The 21,221-nt window shown below is 39.8% G+C and overlaps 1 protein-coding gene across 1 annotated transcript; it reads left to right on the top strand.

The window, feature by feature from the left end:
- Window positions 1-12,511: 12,511 nt before the first annotated feature.
- Window positions 12,512-19,587, top strand: LOC112195302 (replication factor C subunit 3). The gene is made up of 11 exons (XM_024335708.2): window positions 12,512-12,686; window positions 12,772-12,882; window positions 12,975-13,007; window positions 13,255-13,423; window positions 13,961-14,142; window positions 14,266-14,402; window positions 14,521-14,619; window positions 16,728-16,797; window positions 17,001-17,075; window positions 18,789-18,834; window positions 19,252-19,587. The coding sequence occupies exons 1-11, from the start codon at window positions 12,603-12,605 to the stop codon at window positions 19,308-19,310; spliced, it is 1,065 nt and encodes a 354-aa protein (XP_024191476.1). The 5' UTR covers window positions 12,512-12,602; the 3' UTR covers window positions 19,311-19,587.
- Window positions 19,588-21,221: the final 1,634 nt, after the last annotated feature.

The raw sequence follows: 21,221 nt of genomic DNA, 5'->3' as shown, positions 1-21,221 counted from the left end.
ATGTTCTCGACTGAACAACTCGGCCGGAAATGTCCGGAATCCGGCGTTGACCACCGTTGACCCCTTTTTATCTGTTTGCACACTTTCTTCTCCTTTCTTCCTTCAATTGAATCTCCACAAAGACTTCTGAATTGGCCTTTGACTTCTTCATACCAAATATTATTATTCCATGAGTGTAGATCATCCTGGTAAAATTTTAGAGCTTAGTTCACTGTGGTTTGGCCAGAACTGCTGCTAGAATCCGTACAGGTCCTGTTTTGCAGTTTTCATCTTTTAGTCAGAAATTTGGGCCGATCGTTTGAAGGCCTTCCACTCCAAACTAGGTCTTACACTCTTCATAACAAATTATCCTTAGGATGTGTAGAATGGATATAATAAGTTTCAACTTATTTGGAGTTTATTTGGTCAGTCTGCCCCTCCTTCTTCCTTGCCTAGCTCGGTTTCTCCTAGACGGAGTAGGAAAATATGCTAAAATTGACTTTTTAGTGCATTTCCAAGATTCTCCATCATTTTCTAGCATGATAGGGAAAACATAATAAATATATATAAATAAACACAAAGGTTAAGAAAAAGTGCAAGATTAGGGGAATAATTACTAGGTAATTATGGACCTAACAAAAGCCAATACTCAAGAAAACTATACTCATCGCAAAAACCCATGCTCCACCGCTAACATCCTTTGTGAACCACCAACATCCTGTTTGCACCAACAACTTTGGAGAGCCAGCACAAATGTTTGTTGACAACGAACCTCCTCGCGGTAAGCCAATTTCATTCCCTGGCAACACCCCTCTTAACCGCTAACAAACGTGCTTTCCCAACATCGTTACTCCGTACGTAACGGGGAGGCAACCAACAATGGACACCCCCACTATTTATCGGTACATCAACTTCTACGAGGCGATGTAGTCAAGTTTTTCTCCTTCGGGAAAGAGTAAGGGACGCGTTAACATAGCCCACGGCAGCCACTGATCATGCCATTAAACTCCCGACACTAAGGCACTGAAAGAGTGGGATCGCTATTTGCCGCCTCAAGCTGTCAAGCAGCTCCCCTCACCAAACAATCACCCAACCAAACAGAGGTCTTTCTTACCTCAGGAGTGAGAGACTCCATAGAGGGCCCGGGAAGGGGCCCACCCGAAAGGGCATAAGCATTTGCTCAGACAGAGGCCATGATTGACGACTCACTGATTACGCCCGACATGTAACCTAAGGTTCAGCCTTAGCGACAATAACTCCCAAACCAAGAAATCCCTCCTTGACTGGGGACTTGGGGGACTTGTACATACATGGTATCTGCCGGCCATAACCAGCACTCATACCAGACCACCTCACTTTGTCGAATGGGCCTTGATGGTGTAGCCTCCGGGAACACAGCAAGCTAACCTTCACCGACAAACGAGGTCCAGGCCAAAACATGCCTCGACATGACGACACGCGCCGCCTGAAGTCATCCTTGTAGAAATGATGAAAATTCATCAGACTGAAGCATATCAGTCCCACATCGAAAACGAGACTGAGGTAACCCATTATTCCACCTATAAAAGGTCCACTTCTCTCTCTTCATTCATTACGCATTTAATAGCTATCTACCGTTACTTTGTCAATATAAATACATCGTCTAACTTTAGCATTAGAGAAGCGAAGACGACCAACCGCAGTCTCCCCTCTTGACGCCATTGTATTTCTCTTGATAGATAGCGGGACTTTGCGAATTCACAACATATCGGAAGATTGGACCCTCGTCCACGTTATCAGAAGTAGACACCTTGTGGAGGTATTCTGAGCATTAACACTATGTTAGCAAAATAGGCTTGGAGGTTCATTCAGAATCCTGATTCTTTAGTAAGCCGGATATATGAAGCTATATATTTTCCTAATTGTTCTTTTTGGGAGGTGGATCTAGCTACTTCTACATCTTACTCATGGGGAAGCATTCACAAGGCTCAGAAGGTTCTGAAGGCTGGAATTCACAGGCAAATTGGGGATGAATTGTCTACTTCCATATGGCAAGATCTGTGGTTACATGGTGTGGATTTGAGTGCTTATTTTGATATGAATTATATGTTTGTTAAGGACTTGTTGAGGGTGCAAGGGAAATGGGATATTCCAGTGCTTCATAATCTTTTCCCTCCTCATATAGTTGTTCAGATTTTGCTTCTACTTATTAGCTCTAGAGGACATGTTGATAGATAGACTTGGGCTCCCAAAAAAATATGTTTCTTTACAGTAAAATTTGCTTACAGATTAGCTAGGGATCAGTTATTGGGAGTTGGTCCTCCTAACACTTTTGCTCGTCTTTGGAAGAAAATCTGGCATGCACCCATTCCTGGTAAAGTTAAGTTTGTGTGTGGAAGGCCTGTGCCAATATTATTCCAACTAGGAGTCGATTGAGTGAACGTGGGGTTGATATTGATATAAAGTGTTCACTTTCTGTTGAGGAGGTGGAAACACCCATTCATACCTTGTGAGATTGCAAGGTTACGGAGGTTCAACAATTGGCGCCTTTTGCACCTCTCCCCAATGCAGCTTCACATTCTACTATTATTGATTGGTTGTCTTACCTGTCTAGTAAGTTGGCTAAAAGCTTATTCTCTTTGCTTCTTATGCTGCTATGGTCAATTTGGAAGAATAGAAATGAAATGGTGTGGGAAAATTCTTCTAAACCTCCATTGCAGCTGGTGACATTATCCATAGGGTGGTAGGAAGAATATAGAGCTAATCATTCTAAACATTTATTTGTGAATACTGGGGGTGTTATTAGATGGAAGAAACCATCGGTAGGATTCATTAAACTAAATGTTGATGCGGCATTTTATTCTACTTTTGTTAAGGCTGGTCTAGGAGGAGTGTTTAGGGATTTTGGGGGGAGCTTTATGGGTGGATTTTTACATAGCCAAGAGAATGTGTCTTCTGCTAAACATGCTAAACTCCTTGCATGTTTTCATGGGGTTCAACTAGCTAGGGCAAAAGGCTTCTTATCCATTCGGATTGAAACTAATTGCTTGGAGTTGGTTGATGCTGTTTCTAATAGTGCTGCAGATTATTTAGATTTGGGTTTTCTTGTGGAGGACCTGAAACAAAGTTTGGTTTTGCCCTCCAATGCTTCTCTTGTTCATGTTAGACGATTTGCCAATCAGGTGGCTCATCTACTTACACAGTTAGCTAGAAATATAGATGGTCTTTATTTTTAGCAGAAGCTCCTCCAAGTGTGGGGGACGCTATTCAGTTTGATTGTATTGATGGTTAAGCATCTATGAATTTCATTCATTCAATTCCCCTTAAAAAAAAAAAAAAATTTGTTTAAGGAAAACTGAAATTGGGAGATAATTGAGTCATGTTTTCATTGATAATAGGGGCCTCTTTATATAGAGGATAAGACATAGAATCAGAGTTGTATAAGGAAAGATAATCGTACAATTAATCAGATATCTATGAATATCTCCGAGAATATCTCTAATTCAAAATCCTATTACAACTAGGTCAAGTAACCTATAGTTTGGGACAGACACATATTCTGGATTTACTTAAACACTCCCCCTTGTGTCGCCCAAACGTGGTGCTCCTCTCGTTGCCTCATTAAAAACCTTGCCGAGAAACAAAAACTCTGTGGGACAAAAATAACCTTGGTCGAAGGGGAAAAAGAGCACAACACACCCTTCACATTTTGAGACTATACACGTAGACATCTCCCCTGATGTCTGCATCTCCCCCTAATGTCTGCATCTCCCCCTGATGACAACGGTCATGGGAGTTCGGATAACTTCTGCAAATGATGCTACCAATATGTTTCTCGAAAGTGGAATTTAGGCAATGACTTAGTGAGCAAGTCTGCCACACTGTCCTCAAATCAAACCTAGTTCACTTTGATCTTGAGGAGAGTCTGTTGTTGCTGATTATCCTTGGTGTTGTCGCTTTTGATGTAGCCTTGCTTCATTTGTTCAAAACAAGCGGCAATATCCTAAATGCTCGTAGGCATCTGTGGTAGACTTCAAACCACAATTTTTTGAACATGCGTAATTATGGATCCAATCCATAAACATTCATGAACCACTTCGTGAAGAGCAATGATCTCTGCATTGTTCGAAGGTATAACGACTAGGATCTGTTCTGTAGACCTCTAAGATATTATGGTCTTTACCCATAGTGAACACTTAACCAGTTTGGAAAGACTTTTGTGGTCAGAGAGATACCCACATCAGTAAAACCTTCCATGTCATTTTGGGATGGGGATAGCGGACATATGCCAGTGTTAGCGGCGGCGTTCCTGGTGTGTGATAAGTCCGAATCCATCATCTCTCTGTAGGGATAAAGCATGCCCCTATCAATATTACATCTCTAGTATCGAAAGATATCTTTTACACCAATCCAATGGCGTGCATTGGCGCAGAGCTATATCTTAGTTAACAAGTTTACTGCAAATGAGATGTCTGGTCTTGTGCATTGAGCTAAGTACAATAATGCGTCTATTGTACTTAAGTAAGGCACTTCTACCTCTAGCACATCTTCATCATCATCCTTTGGACGAAGAGGATCATTTTCAGGATCAAGACTACGGACGATCATGGGGGTGCTTAGAGGCTTGACCTTGTCAAAATGCCTAAGCATCTATCAACACGATGCTTAAGTTCCAAACCGAGACATAATCGTGTTCTCCCAAAATCCTTCATCTCAAACTTGGATTTCAAGTGTTCAGCGGTTTCCCTTAACTCTTTAAGGGCTTCCAATGAAGATCATGTACAACATGAACCGCGATAGAATCTGAAACTTGTTATGGAAACGCGCGGGCATATCCATTCCCAATCAAGTAGTCACTTTAGTGAGCGTTTCAACCTTATTGCAAACGCACTCCGTGGTCTAGAGCCACTTGACTTGGGTAAATGAAGTCCACCATGAACCTTCATGTATATTTCTTAATTTAGATCCCCATAGAAATTCGTAGTGACCACATTCGTAAGTTGCATGATCAGTTATTCAGAAACTACCAACCTGACAGAGTAGTGGAGTGCAATGACATCCATTATGAGAGAATATGTCTCATCGTAGTCGATTCCAGGGCGTTTTGTGAGAAGCCTTGCACCATGAGGCGAGATTGCCATCTCTGTTTCTCATCACGCTTTCTAACGAAGACCCATTAGTCAATAGGTTTTATGTTAGGAGGTGTTGGCATCACTTGCTCAAAAACCTTCATCTTCCTTAGAGAATCCAACTTAACCTGGATTTCCATTTAGGCCAAATTTCTCTACATTGGCATTCATTCATCAACAGAGCGTGGTTCAATATCATCGGACTCAATGAACTCATGCGCAACGAAATGTGCAACTACATCATCAATTATGCTGGAGTTTCTATCCCATGTCTCATGTACACTAGTGTAATTTTCATAGAGCTCTATATTCTCAGGAATAGGTTCTGATGTTGAGGTGTCCCCCAATGATAACCGCAACTTGGAAGATACTCATGAGATGGATTTTGAGTCTTGATGATCAAGGGATTGGAATGTGCCAAATTATCCTTTGAACTCACGGGCCTCCCACGCATCCTAGCTGGGGCCATGACCTATAACGCTAGAGTGCCACTCTCTTTGGCGTTGGCTCCATGCCTACATTCGTGTAGGGTGGCGCTACGTCCTCTCATAGGGACGTCCTTCCTTGTAGGCATGTTTGCAGCATATTTGTGTGATCTCGTCACTTTAACGGGGATCGAGATAAGACATAGTGGGGACATGCCACGACAATTCCTGTCATTCCTGTTGAACATCCGTGTTCTTATCTCCCCTTAATGACGGGAAGACTGTCTCATCAAAGTGACAACCCGCAAATCTAGCGGTAAGGAGATTGCCTTGCAAGGGCATTAAGTGGCGGACGATTGTTGGAGTCTCAAATCCAACGTAGTTGCCTATTCCTCTGTAAGGACCCATCATAGAGTGCTATGGCGGTGCAATTGGCACATAAATGACACACTTAAATATGCGTAAGTATGAAATACTTGTACCCAGTCACTAGTTGTAACGCAGAGGTAAATTGAGTGGTAGTGGGTCGTAGACGAATTAGCATAGCTGCATGCAATATTGCATCATCCCAAGCAGATATAAGGAGATTGGTGCGCATTACCAATGTCCTGATTACCATTGTAGTCGTTTTCGCTAGACCATTTGAGTGTGTTCATGAGAATATGATGTCCAACATCAATCACATTGCAATAGCCGTCGAAAGTTTTCGATGTAAACTCTCTAGCATTGTCAAATCTTATTGACTGAATAGGATGATTCGGGGAGTGAACCCTTTGTCATATGATATGTGCTAGGAGTGTAGCATAAGCAGCATTACAAGTGGACAATGGCACAACACGTAACCAGCGTGTTTGCGTGTCAACCAATCATCATGGGATATTTAAACGTCCGCAAGTTGGTTGAATCAGTCCACAGAATCCCCATGGATTCTATGTAAGAACAGAATAAGTATTTTCATATCCTTTGCATAGGACGGTCTCAGTCCTAATTTCCCTAAGGAACAGGCTTTGTAAAATGAGCGAGAGGCTTTAAAAGCAACCAATGAGGATTTTGGTTGGGCTTGAGCGTCTGAAACGCTATTTGAAGCAAAGTTGGTGATTGCAGCATCACCTAGGGCGCCATCGCCATGATGGACCCCATCCATGGCGTTATGGATAGGGACTGTGCCAGCCCTAGGTTGGTGGTGGACGGCGGTAGTGCTAGAGGCAGTGGCGGCGATCACACTTAGTCCAAGAATCAACTTTTGATTCATGCTTCGTTTCGCTCAAGAGAATGGATGTCCGTATGAAGTCTTTAGTAGACGGATCATCATATCAGGACCAGGGTGACCTATCCTGTCGTGACAAAGCCAATGTGTGAAAATCCAAGAGATCTTCTCTCATGACTTTATTGGATTTAATAGCTCGAATAGTGACATAGAGTCCACTAGAGAGACACATAAACTTCTCTAAGATGCGTCTTTGTTCACAATCATTAGAGGTATTACAAAGGAACTTATTTTTGTTCTCTACATGCGTTTTCTCATAGAATCCGTTGGCTATTCGTAGGTGTGATTTGCCTTAGGAGCGTAGAGAGTTTCTGTGACAATAATCAAGGTGCCATTTGGCAGGGGAACTTGGGCTATTCCATGTCCTTGAATTAAGACTTATGGCCCAGCCATCGTAGTCACAAAGTAATATGCTCCGAATCAAAATTGAGTCATAATGAAAAGAACTCGAAATTTTATTCATAAGCCAACAGAGTACATCATTGTCTCTTAACCATTAGGAGAATCTAATCCAAATTCTAGCTAATGCAAAACAAAGGTAGTCGTTTGACTTCTTTCGGTAACTCCAAAATAAATATGACCAGGTGAGTAGAGAGATGTCGGTGGAGCAAAGCTCGCTTAAGTTCCACTTATCTCAAAACCTTCCTAGACATCATACTCATTTTGGATGAGCCTATGTGAAGAAAAACTAAACCAATGACATTTACTACAAAGTATATGGCAATTGCCTATTATATTTCTTGGAAAAATAAAGACTTAGACAAAATTGACGATCTATTGATCCCAGCCAGATTTGTAGTCTTCAACCCTTCACTCTAGATCATCTTCTTGATCTTCTTGTTCCACATAGTGAGCCTCTCTTGCTTCACAATATGCTTTGTAGGCGATGACAATTTCTTCATGAGCTCTACAAATGTGTGCCTAATGACCGGATACTCCACATCGAGAACATACATCTCTTTGCTCAGACTCCATTGATTAAGGCGCGTTGAAAGCGTCATTTAGATGGCTCTTAATGTTGGTGGCACCACCAACATGTCCAGAGGCGTTGCCTCCCTCTCTCTCTTTCCACATTGACCTCTTCAGTTCCGTGTTCGCCTATTTTGGCAGTTACCTTCCCAAGTAGAGCGATTATATGGACCAGAACGTCGAAAAGGATCCCTATGATTAGGGTTTCGCTCTTGGTGCCCTTTCCTAGGGGCGCGGCTATAATTGGATTTCAGAATATGTTTTGTTTCCACAGATCTCGAATTATAGTTCTTCACAAAGATGTTGTCATGCTTTTCAGCGACATTCATAGCTCCAATAAGCTCATGAAACCTTGTGATTGGTCCTGCAGTAACATCGATTCGATAGTTCTTAGCAACCATCAATGCAGAGACAGGGAAGGTAGAGAGAGTCTTCTCAATCAACATCGTATCTGTGATCTCTTTACCACAAAATTTCATTAAGGATTTAATGCGAAGTGCTTCCGAATTGTAGTCAAGAACTGACTTGAAATCACAGAAGCGGAGGCTATGCCATCTCACTTTTAAGTCAGGAAACAGGGAGTCACGGACGTTGCCAAATCTTTCATCGAGTGAGACCCACAGCCTTCTGGGGTCTTGTTCATTCATACACTCGTACTGGAGCAAATCATATATATGACGAGTCATTATGATGATGGCTTTCACCTTATTTGCCTCTAAAGCTGCTTTATTTGCTTCTAAAGCTTGAGCTTGCTCAACAGTTGCCACGGCCTGGCTAGGCTCAAGAATCGTGTCCAGGATTCCATCGGCCTTGAGATGCTGGCGAACATCAGGAATCTATCTGTGATATTCAGAGCTAGTTGTTCCCAATGGAGTAAAGTCCAATTTGTTCAGGTTACTCATCCTGAAAGAGAACAAGAAAAAGGGTTTGTTTCGGAGCGGAAAAAGCTACCACAAAAACATATAAAATTTCTTAGCGTAGTCGCTTCTAAGAAATTAGGAATTTCTGAGCGTAATCGCTTCCAAAAAATTCAATTCCAAGAGGTATTGGATTAGATCGAAACAATGACGTAAGTGGTCGATCATAAATTCTCTACAAATTCTAAGTTTGGAGATCTCAACAAGCTCCAAGCTTGGAGTGAGCACGAACCCCCACAGTTCTGCATAATTAGGTCTCCCCTATGATGATGAAGAAAAAGGGGGTAGAAGAACGGAGTTTATAAGTCCCCGAGAAAAAGAAGAGAAAAATAATAAAAACTTCAAAAACGGGAACCTTTAGTAAAACATACCTTTTAGGATTACAGAGAGTATTCGATCCTCGTTGTAGGATTGTAGACGAGCTTCAGTCCTAGGCGAACAGATTTGTAGGATTGCAGCGTGGTTTCGATCCTTGTTATAGGATTGCAGACTGCTATCAATCCTAGTTGCTGAAGCTGACAGAAGAAAGGCGTGAGGGGCTGCTGATGGCAGGTTGCGCACTGGGCAGGCGTGGTGTGCTGCTTGCTGGCTTGCGACGTTGGGCTGCAGAGATGTACTATTGATCCTAAGCTAGGATAGCAACGGGTTTGCAATCCTGGTCGAAGTCGGTGCTAGGTGGATGCGGTGTTCCAAGGGCATGCGAGTAGCGGCAGAGGCTTGCAGCAAGAGTAGGCGCATGGGCGCGTGGGAGAGGTGCACATTTAATGGCAGTGTGATGCCCCGGAAATTCGTATTTATTTTCCGAGGAATTTCCGGAATCTAATTTATGGTTGTTGGACGGTTTCGTGGCTCGTGGATGGAGCGGAAGTATTTCGGACGAATTTCTATTTGAAAGGTATGACTTTAGGGGGGGGGCTCAAGGTTGACTTTTTATTCGTTGGGATTCTCCGAAAACTTCCTTCACGAAAGTTGTAGAGCGCGTCGATACGAGTTCGTGGATATGTGGAACGCGAGAATCGGAGTTCGTATGAGAAAGTTATGGCCATTGGAAGAAATTTCCATTTTGGTATAAATAGAAGTTTCCCGAAGGAGAAACTTACTATTTTCATAATTTCCATTTCCGGAAACCATTCCTTTCTCTCTCTTCTCTCTCGTTCGCACCTTCAGAATCGAAATTATTCGGCTGACCCGACCCGAACCAGGACGATCCGACCCGACTTTTCCCGCGAACTGCGGCGGTCTCCGGCGACGAAACTTTCCAGATCAGTTCGTCTCCTCCGTCTGGTCGTCCCTGTGGTGTCCTCTAGCATCGATTCTCGGTGGTGGCAGCGGTAGAAGACGGTGCAGGTTGGTGTTTTCGGACCCGGTCGGAAATCCTTGTTCCGACGTCGGCGAGGCTTCAAGTCTTCTTGGTTGAGCTCAGAGCAGCCTCGTTGATCGATCCTTGGTGGTTGTTTGGATCGATTCACGTGAAACTTCGATCAACTCGGATTGGATTACTGTTCACGGCTTGTGAGGTAGTTTTCGACTCCTTTTGCTTGTTTTCTGACTTCGAGCCAGTTATGAGAGTTCACAAGCATGCTTAGATGAAGAACTTTGATGTTGGGAGTTTTGTGAAATATTGAGTTTTGGCCGGCGGCGGTGCGCCACCGTCTCTGGCTGTGTTCCGGCCACTTAAGGAACTGTTTTTGGTATTATATATGTTCTACTCGTTGATACGAGCATTTCGATATATAATATGCAAATTTTGGAGTTCGTATGGAATTGTTATGATTTTTGCAGTTTCATACCGATCGATTATTTTGTCCGTGAGGATTTGAGCGTTCGATCGACTTGTGGTTTGGTCACATCGATCGTGGACGTATTCCGAAGACTTTGGGAGGTCTCGGATGTGGTTTTGCCTCGATTGGCGCCACCTTGGGGATTTTAGTTCAAAATAGGGGTTTAGAACTTTAATCAAATGTGAATCGTTACTGATTTGAGATCATTGGTGATTAGGTGCTTCTAAAGGTGAATTGGACGAGTTGTTGGTGATAGTGTTAGTTCAGTTCTGTATAGAAGACGCAGCAGGAATCTGAGGTGAGTAATCTCACGAAGTTCATTCACGAACGGGCTTACCTTTATCGTTTTGAGAGTTATTTAGTTAACTGCAAACTATAGTTGGTATTAGTAGGCATTCCTGAGCGGATGACTACGTATATATATATTTATGTGAAATATATGTGTTTTGGTGGTTTGTGGATTTTGAAACAATATGCATGAAATGATGCTTTTTATTGTTTTGAGTTGTGGCTTTTGGAAAACAAATGATTGTGGAAATGTTGATTTCGATTTGTTTTGAAAAGCGTTGAGATTTGTGTATTTGAGGAATATTTTAGTTCGCGGGTGATTTATTTAAATATGGGTTTTTACCAGGAGTAATTGATAGGGATCAATTACGGGGAATCTTTCATTTTAGATTCGTGTAACATTTTGGGTCCACTGTGACTCCTTTAATGTTTTGGTATTTATACCGCGGGTCCAAAGACTTACGAGTTGACGATCGTGGGTGGGAAAATCAGGACTTCACGCCTTTGGCCGGGTTAGTGAATACGATCAGTTAGAGCTTTAGTCTGTCCGCCGCGTTTGTTTATTCATTTAAACGTGTGAGTTTATCTTGTGATTTGAGTGAGTTTATCTCGTGCTTTGTTTCTTGATTGAAACGCGTTTGTTTATTCATTTAAACGTGTGAGTTTATCTCGTGACTTGAGTGAGTTTATCTCGTGCTTTGTTTATTGATTTAAACATGATTTGAGTGAGTTTATCTCGTGCTTTGTTTATTGATTTAAACGTGATTTGAGTGAGTTTATCTCGTACTTTGTTTATTGATTTAAACGTGATTTAAGTGAGTTTGTCTCGTACTTTGTTTATTGATTTAAACGTGATTCGTGTGAGTTATTCTCGTGATTGGTGTGAGTTGTGTGTGGTTTGAGTTACTCATACGGGCTTGCAAAAGCTTATCGGGTTTGTTGTGTGGCAACCCGGTGCACCATTCAAACGGTGTAGGGGTTAATCCTGCAGGTCAGGAAAATCGTGGGTGAAGTTGGGGTTGCATACTTGCAGCTAAACGGTAGGAAGCAAATTTTGTGACTTGACCGTTATTTGGACTTCCGTTGTAGTGAGCTCTGAGGAGCATTTACGTTTTATCTTGTTGTTGACAATTTAATTCGTAAGCTGGTGTAATATATAACTCTATGGAGCGAGTGTATATTAACTTTGAGGGTTCAGGGCATCAATATGTGTGTAAGTTAAGGGGAAAAAGATTTCAGGTATTTTGTATTGATGACTGAACGTTCACACATGTATAATTATGAGATTATATATATCGATTTTCATGTGTGTAAAATCAGAGGCGTGACAGGCAGCGAATGGGAAAAAGGTTTGGCTTCAAGAAACTAGGGTTAGGGCTCATGCTGATAACATGTTTAAGGAAAACTAAAATTGGAAGAAAATTGAGTTGTGTTTTTATTGATAATAGGGGTCTCTTTATATATATATGATTACAAGACATAGAATCAGAGTTGTACAAGGAAAGATAATCGTACAATTAATCGGATATCTATGAATATCTCCGAGAATATCTCTAATTCTAAAACTCTATTACAACTATGTCAAGTAACTTATAGTTTGGGCCAGACACATATTCTGAATTTATTTGAATAATAATTTTTTTATTAATACAATTTTTTTTTTTCTCCAGCCCACCCCCACCCAAGCAGTAGATTGTTGGGCCTCACTTACCCCAAGAAAGCCCACCCAGAAGATCGATTGGGGCCGAAAGAAATAAGTCGAAATGAAAGCAGAGGGTAGAATCAGAATTGAAAAAGGCAAAGCTGCGGGGAGAGGGAGAGAGAGAGTCCACGATTTCCCGCCACTTTTGCCGTCTGAAGAATCGAAGATGCTGTGGGTAGACAAGTACAGACCCAAAACCCTAGACCAGGCAATGGTCCACCAAGACACGGCGCAAAACCTCAAGAAACTTGTACAATTCTCTACCTTGTCTAGTAGTGCTGTTCAATTCCCAATTTCTTTCTAGGGTTTCTTAGCTTGAGCTTCTTCTTGTGCAGGTCGCAGAGCAGGACTGCCCCCATTTGCTCTTTTACGGGCCTTCCGGCTCCGGCAAGAAAACCCTAATCATTGCCCTTATTCGTCAGATTTTCGGACCCAGCGCCGACAAGGTCACATTTCTTATTTCAAGTCTTTGTTTTGGGTCATCTTTTCTGGTACATGGTGACCGTTTTTGAGCTCCTGTTTTGATTTTGGTTTGCAGGTGAAGGTGGAAAACAGGACATGGAAAGTTGATGTAAGTTTGTTTCGCCCTCTTTTTTAATTGACGTGATTTACTCTTCATGTTGCTTCGAAACAATTGTTCATTTGTCATTTAGGTGGCACCGTAGTGTTGATATCTGTTTTGTTGACTGTTACTAGCACCTATTGACACATGGTGTTGCATTTTCTAGCACCTTATGACTGGTATATTGGGTGCATCATGCAGTTGCTTATTCTTATACTACTCACATTTATTTACAACTTTTCTCTGGATATCTTAGGCTGGGAGTAGAACCATTGACATAGAGCTGACTACATTATCAAGCACCAATCACATTGAACTCAACCCCAGTGATGCAGGCTTTCAGGACAGATACATTGTTCAAGAGATAATTAAGGAAATGGCTAAAAATAGACCCATTGACACAAAAGGGAAAAAAGGATATAAAAGTAAGTTTGAGTCCTTTTACTTATTGCATGTGAAGATACTCTTGTCCGAATATGTTTCACTGGAGGGCTGCTGTAGTCTAGGCTTAGATTTTTTTTTTTTTGGGGAGTCTTTCCTGCTTCAATTTAAGAGCTTCTATTGTTTTTCTTTCTAGTCTTTGGTGTTTCCTCCCTCGTTGTTTGTGGATTTCATGTCCACTTTTATTGTATCATGCTGCTGTTTGTTCAATAAAGCTGTTTCTTTTTCAAAAAGAAAAGAAAGAAAAAGATACACTTGTCTGATGTATACTAGAGGACTATGTGTTTTGTATGTCCTATAACAGTACGCAGCTGGGTTTTTGTTTTATTTCGTTGAATGGATTGCTTTTTTCGTTCATGTTGTTTTCTCATCCTTTTCAGAGTTCTTTTAAACTGGGATTTTCTTTTATCTCCCACCAAAAATTCAAAAGGAACTAACTAACTGCAGCTGTATGAATTCTTGTTTTAACACTAAATTTTTTATACTGATCCCACATCCTCTTTGAATTTTTTCGATGTCAGTCTTGGTGTTGAATGAAGTTGACAAACTTTCAAGAGAAGCACAGCATTCTCTTCGAAGAACTATGGAGAAATATAGTGCTTATTGCCGCCTAATACTATGCTGTAACAGTTCTTCAAAGGTGACTGAAGCAATCCGATCACGGTGTCTAAATGTGCGAATAAATGCACCAACAGATGAACAGGTTGGAGTTGCTGGCTTCTAACTTGTAGAGTTCATTGTGTAACATAAAAGGTTATCATTTATATTGACTTCATGGTTAATTCGTACCTGAGTTACTAAATTATTGTGAAATTTTCTGGGTCAGATTGTTAAGGCATTGGAGTTCATTGGAAAGAAAGAAGGGCTTCAACTTCCTTCTGGATTTGCTGCTCATATAGCTGAAAAATCAAACAGGAGCTTAAGGAGAGCTATATTGTCTCTAGAAACTTGTCATGTTCAACAGTTGAGTGCCTTAATTATTCTTATTCTTCAAGCAGTTTTTTTCCCCTTCTTTTTCTTATGCGCATGGCATGGTTCCTGATGGCTTTGTTCTTTCTGTGTTCCATTGTTGTGGTTGTAGGTATCCCTTTACAAGTAACCAAATAATTCCCTCAATGGATTGGGAGGAATATGTTTCAGAAATTGTATCTGATATAATGAAGGAGCAGAGTCCGAAAAGGTTTTGTACATTCTACAATAATTGCCTATATTTCAGCCTTTTCTGTTATTTTGAAAAATATCTTTTTCTAGTTCTATGACCAAATCCAACTCAGAAAACTGATAAAAATATGATCTCCCATAGGCAGACATACCATCTGCCTAGTGAGAGCGGCATACACTAAAAAATTATCTCAATTTGATTTCTATTCAAGATTTGTTTATTTATGTGTGATTTTAAAGAAGAACCAAAGTTTTATTTTCTAATATTAAATATACACTAGGAGTAAATAAGGAGCCTATGGTCTAGAGCTACCAAAATTCTACAAAAGAAAAAGGAAAAAAAAAAAAAAACAAAAGAAGCTCAAAGAGACTAACCAACAGGTTACAAAGAAACAGCCTCATGTCACAAAGCTACCAGATTCATCATAATAGAAGAAAGGGAATAAGCCCTAAAACAGCAGTAACCAATGCACCTTAAGCAGACCATAATTGTACTCAATCCTAAAGCCCTTCCGCTTCCTGACCCTGATATCCTAAAAAGTTCTTCGATCACACCCCATCCATAAAACCCAAATACCCAGGAGCAAGCTGCCACCCAGGAGCAAGCTGCCCCATAGGGTTTTAGATTTATTTTGTTTTCTAAAAACCTTGAAACAGGTATTCAATGGCTTAATGTTTTACCATTTATAGCCTTTCTTTTCTTTTTCTCTTTTTCCTTTTATTAGTTGGTTAGATGTTTCATTCATGTTTTTTCTTTGCTTTGTGTAAATAAAATTTGTTCCTGCTTAAAAAAGAATCATAAGATATATTACAATGTTGAATTAAGTAGCGATGGTGCTAGAGAAACAAAGGAGGAAATTCCCTTTTCTATAAGAGTAGTGAAGAGACAAAAGATCATAACTAGTTGGGGTCTTGTGTGGTCAACGAAGGAGAAAGGAGTGCTTTCTCTGGGAAATCTATTGAAAGGTTATAAAGAATTGTTAGGAAAATCGTTCTGGAAGTTCCCACTATAGCAAACTCTGTTTTGTGCTCAACCATTAGGAGTAAGTGTGCCGTACAATCTAATGCATGCAATTTTAAGGATATTAGATAGCGGTTCCTTTCAGTGTCATTAGAAATGTGTAATCTCACTGGTTATTCTTCCTTTTCTCATATATTGAAATTTGTTGTTGGCCTGGACTTGGGGAATACCTTTGACTTGATGAATTGTTTGTCCTTCCCCCCCTCTCTTTTTTCTCCTCTCACTCGTGATTGTAATGCAATGATTTCTTCTAGAGATTATTGAGTCACTTATTGGGCTTACATCTTCAAAGGAAGTTGAATGATATAGAGCCGTCAAAATCTTTAGCCCTGTCCTACAAGATCATTAACGTCTCCTTGTGCTGGATCATTGTATAAAAGATTATTGTCTGCTCACAAATATATAAGTGGATATTTGTTCTTTATCCATGTCTTTCCACTTTTCTATGATTTGATAAATGACCTTTATTCATAAAAATGCTCAGGTTGGTGATTGATGAGAAAAATGAATACTTAATGCTCAGAGAAGAAAACCTATGGATGTTTATCTCCACACTTCTGTTTTGTAAAAAGAAAGGGAAAGTTTTGGTCTTTTTTATGTTTTTTTTTTTTTTTTACTCTATTGTTTTTGTTTGTTTGCATTGTCACCTGAAAGTGCAAATTTGCCTTGCTTTTGACTGTTTCAAGTGGCATGAGTTTGTTCTTCGGATTGCATTTTTCTTTTGCTAGTGGAGAATTACTTCAATATGGGGACTGACCGACCGAGTAATTTCTGAATTAACTGGACATGATCCATTGTTTCTCATATTGTTCCTTATTGCCATACTTCCACCACGAGAGGTTAAAGTAATTGTATGGAAATTGGACTAGCAGGATCATGTTGACTGTAATCTTATATCACATGAAAGGATTTGGGAAATTCTATATATTTGGTTGTGAAAAATTTGTATTCAGTTCATGATTTTGAGAGTTGAAGTTCTTCCATTTTATTTTTTTCTAATTATATAGATGATTGATGATTCATGTTATCTCATTTCTGTGCTTGTCTGTGCTGTAGGCTTTATCTGGATTCATGTTATCTGATTTCTCTGCTTGTCTGTGCTGTAGGCTTTATCTGGTGCGGCAAAAGTTGTATGAGCTACTTGTTAATTGTATCCCTCCAGAGATCATTCTTAAGGTACAGATACTTTACTATTGTTTTCTACAATTTCTGGTTTCACCTATTTACTTTAGGCATTATCATGTTGAGCAAAAGTTTTATGAGCTACTTCTGAGTTGTATTCCTGCAGACATTGTCGAGAAGTTTAGATAATTTGTTTATTATTTTTTCCTGCATTTTTTTAAGAACATGATTTGAACTCATATTTGCTGTTGTCTCAGAGGCTGCTTTATGAGTTATTGAAGAAATTGGATGCAGAATTGAAGCATGAGGTCTGCCATTGGGCAGCATATTATGTAAGTTACTAATTAGTTTCATATCAGCAAGCAATGTGTATACATTTGGGTCTTTTTTTCGTTGTTACTATTACGTGTGGGTTTCTCTGTTTTAGTGTTGATAGGTCTGTTAGATTTTAAGTGGACAACTTGTTCTTTTTATTTTTAATTAAAGTCTGGTTTCTTAAAAAAACAAATAATGAAAAATTCCCATGTCAGTAGCAATGTGCATTTACTTGCTCTCTGTCCATCTCTGATTGTTTTGAGTTTACATTAGATATCAGTTCCCATATCAACAGAAATTTCATTAGATCAGGTTGTATATATTTGCCATCTGTATCATCTCTGATCTCTGTGAGTTTACATTCTGTTACACTGTCACGTGATGGATTAGAATGGGAAATCAAATCAACTCAACAGACTAAGAGATATCTCTTTACAGAACACCAGGAAATACTGTGGTTGTGGAACTACAATCTCTTCCACTACTGAATGACGGGTACAACAATCTACCAATCCCCTAACCAAGGCGTGATGAACAATTGGAAAGAAGAACATTGGAAAATCCCTTATTTCTTTTCTTCTCCCTCAAACACCTGGCCCTTCAATAGGCTTCTCACTCTCTTCTAGAGTGATATGATCTCACAATCTCCTTGTAGTGGGATTTTCTCACCCTCCTACTGGGTTGGCATGCTTGCCAGCAAGCGCCTGGCCCCAACTGCTTTCCCCTACTTGCCACTGATTCTTTGAGCCCAACACCTCTATATGTATTCATATCAATAGCTTTATAGTAATTACAAAACTAGTTCCTGTTATTTTTAGGCAATCATCCCTTTCATTGTCTGTAGCCAACGACAAGGCTTTCTAGTAGTCTCTCATCAATTAGGATTAGGAATAGTTATTCCTCCCTTATGGGGCAAATTGTGGTTGCCTAGTAGTCTTCAATCAATAGGCATTCAATCCTTAGTAAGACTTCTTGTCTTCTAAGAATAAGGAATATGTATTGCCTTGAATAAGAAAACATGGGTTGGATTATTAGCTTGCAAAGCAGGCTGCACGGTGCACATGAATAAGTTTTTGTAGCGAACATGGGTAAGAAAACATGATAATTAGCATACTGACCTCATCACATGGGGTCTCAAGTCATACATATTGCACTAATTGCACTTGCCTGTTCACTTTTGATACTCATTTTCCTTCATTTTGTCCCTCACTCTCTCATGAGTCATGGTAGATGATGAATACCAGATTATGATTTATTCAATTCTAGGTGGAATTAATCAATAAATCAGGTCATCAATCCTGATATGATATGGTACTGGGTTTAGGTCGTGGTTGGGGTATAAATGTTCATCGTTGTCCAAGAAAAAAGGGGAAAACAAGGGATAAAGAAAAAAATACAAAATATAACAACAATTCTTCAGTTTCTGCTAGTGTTACTTTCTGTACAGTTAAGTGGTAACAGGCATAGAGAGAACAAGGAAGGTCAGTTATAGGCTTAGAGCAGAAATGGTGTTCTTGGCTAATCATCCAATTTGTCTGATAACTGAGACGAACGCATTAACTTGAGTAGTAGACTCACAGGTCATTGGCTAGAGCAGGGTAGTGATTATCAGCTTGGGAACAGAGTAGTTATGATTTGATTTATCCAGTAGTCAAATGTCTTAATATTGTCATTTACCCTTTCTTTTATAGTAATATATATATATATATATATATTTTTTGTCTTTACAGGAACATAGGATGCGTCTTGGGCAGAAAGCCATATTTCACCTCGAAGGTACTTTACATTTGTGGAGGATGTGTGAGATAATGATGAGTAGAAATGAGGAAACAATAAATATTGTTGTGTTACTTTGTTAGTATAAAATGTGTTTCATTTTCAGTCGTTTAATTGTTTTTAGTTAAATTCTTGTTTAACTTCGTATTGACCCCACAACAAAAAAAGCAAAATGTTGTCAATTGGACCTCTTATTTTCTGTACACGACCCAGAGGTAAGCGTGTGTTGGCTTAACCATTCAGATAGATGTAATCTGCAAGAGTAACCCACTGTATTATTCTTCCATTTTGGAGAGCTTTCTTTGTAGTATTATCTGTTATCCCATCATCACTGAATAGGATTAGATAATTACCCCATCCTCTTAGCTTGTTGGTTTTGGCTCTCTGATGGTATTTCTGGATCATTTTTCTTTTCAGCGTTCGTGGCCAAGTTCATGAGTATTTATAAGGCTTTCCTCATTGCAGCATTTGGCTAAACACCAGAATAGCATGATTTCCTTCAATCTGAAATGTGAGTTTCTGTTCAAGGTGGCAATGAATTGCACACTCAGTTTCAATGTTTATCACGAGATGTATGTCATGAGAAGATGTGTATTGTTTCACAAGATGAACTATGTATTACTGTATCATGGTTTTATCTTTTCTGCACTATACTTTTCTGGCTCAGTTTGTAGCTTGCTTCTCTTTTCATAATTAGATGACCAGAGGCCCACTAAAACAGCAGAAAAAATTCTTTTAATGCGGAGGTTAGGAGGTACAAGTGTTCATACACTTCAACCCTTTTTATTTATTCAGCATGCCCAACAAGGTTCTGGACTGTCGGATAAAATAACATGTGAATTATGTGGAGAGTGATTCTTCTTGGCAGCATGATTTTTTAAATAACTCCCTACCCTTCAAGATGTTAAGGGTGAGGGGGGTTATGGGATTTTTTTTTAATTTTTTTTAATTTTTTTTTTTTAAAGTTTGAATGAGGGAAATATTTGCTCCGATAAACAATTTGCAAAATACTCCAACATAGTTAGGTCGAAACTATTGAAACCACCGAAGCACATACACTCCAACTCATGACCCAAGAAAAAAAAAAGAACCACCTGCATATTTAGGCAAACCAATCTTATCCCAACTTAAATTTAGGACAAGTATACTTGTTGGATTGTTGGGTTATAGAATACTGATTACTACTTTTTTTTATGTTAGCTATCACCCGTTGAGTTTGGGTCACTGGGTTGAGATACTGTTCATTTAATGTTCTATTGCTTTATTTATTGTAAATAAGAAATATACGATGTAAATAAATAGTAATGATGAACATTTCATAAAATTGGTGTTTTGGGTGCACATTGCCTTCATCAAATTTTGGACTCGATAATAAAGTGCACCATGTGATGAGTTTGTGAGAATTTTCGGAAAATTTTTCGACCTGACCCTTGCTTCTGACCAGACCTAGACTCAATGGCGGCGCGGTGACCCAACCAGACCCTTGCTTTCGACTCCGACCACCTCAGGTTGATGGACTGGTGGCATTTGAACTGGCTTTGCGGCGTCGGGCGAGTCGTGGCCTCGGTTTCTTCATACGATGACGAGAGGTGACGAAATAGAGCTCGAAAACTCTGGCTTTTCCCTCAAATTCCGGTGACTTCGGCTGAATTCGATAGTGACTGAGGTATGGAAAACGATCCTCTCTTCGTGCTTTACGTCTTGCTATACATAGTTTTTGATTTTGATATAAGTATCAAAGATTTGGTGTTTTGGATGGACACGGCCTCGACGTTACCATAAATTTGTCTTCAGCCACGCTGGAGCCTGGCCTCTCTGGGTCATGACCTGTGTCAAGCTACTGACCTGGATAGTGGCCTGAGACAATCTAGGGGTCGTCAACGGGCGGGGCCGGGCCGGGCCTTGCTATATTTTTAAATAATTGCAGGCCGGGCCGGGCTGGGATTTATTAAAAATCAAAGGATCCAAGCCCGTCCATATAAAGCGGGCCTTGCGGGCTTTTTCGGGCTGGGCCGGGCTTAGCCTTGCGGGCTTTTTTGGGCCGGGCCTTGCGGGCTTTATTTATAAATAAATATTTAAAGACACAAGTTTTTTTTTTTTAATCAAGCTTTGGAAATTCAATGGATAATGATCAAATACAACCAAAGATAACAATCTATATAACTATATTATACCAAAAAAAATCTATATTTATACATAGATACTAATTTGTTGATAAATAAATTTTTAAAGACACTAATTTTTTATAAATCTATATTTATACATCACACACTCCAAAGAGCTACATATAGCAATTCAAACAAAATGAGAAACCGACCGTTGGATGAGTTTATTACAATAAATTATGAGTGTGGTAAAAAATTTCGCCAATTTCACCATATTTTTGA

The sequence above is a fragment of the Rosa chinensis genome, chromosome 3 (genome assembly GCF_002994745.2).
Source record: "Rosa chinensis cultivar Old Blush chromosome 3, RchiOBHm-V2, whole genome shotgun sequence".
NCBI classification, from domain to species: Eukaryota; Viridiplantae; Streptophyta; class Magnoliopsida; order Rosales; family Rosaceae; genus Rosa; species Rosa chinensis.
The sequence above is the reverse complement of the archived record's forward strand: the minus strand, read 5'-3'. Positions and strand labels throughout refer to the sequence as shown.

What these genes read in the sequence shown, in the direction of transcription:
- LOC112195302 (XM_024335708.2), top strand. Translation starts at nt 12,603, where the DNA reads ATGCTGTGGGTAGACAAGTACAGACCCAAAACCCTAGACCAGGCAATG. An exon ending in TCGGACCCAGCGCCGACAAG is followed by an intron (nt 12,883 to 12,974) that starts GTCACATTTCTT and finishes TTTGGTTTGCAG; the next exon opens with GTGAAGGTGGAAAACAGGAC. An exon ending in GAAACTTGTCATGTTCAACA is followed by an intron (nt 14,403 to 14,520) that starts GTTGAGTGCCTT and finishes TTGTGGTTGTAG; the next exon opens with GTATCCCTTTACAAGTAACC.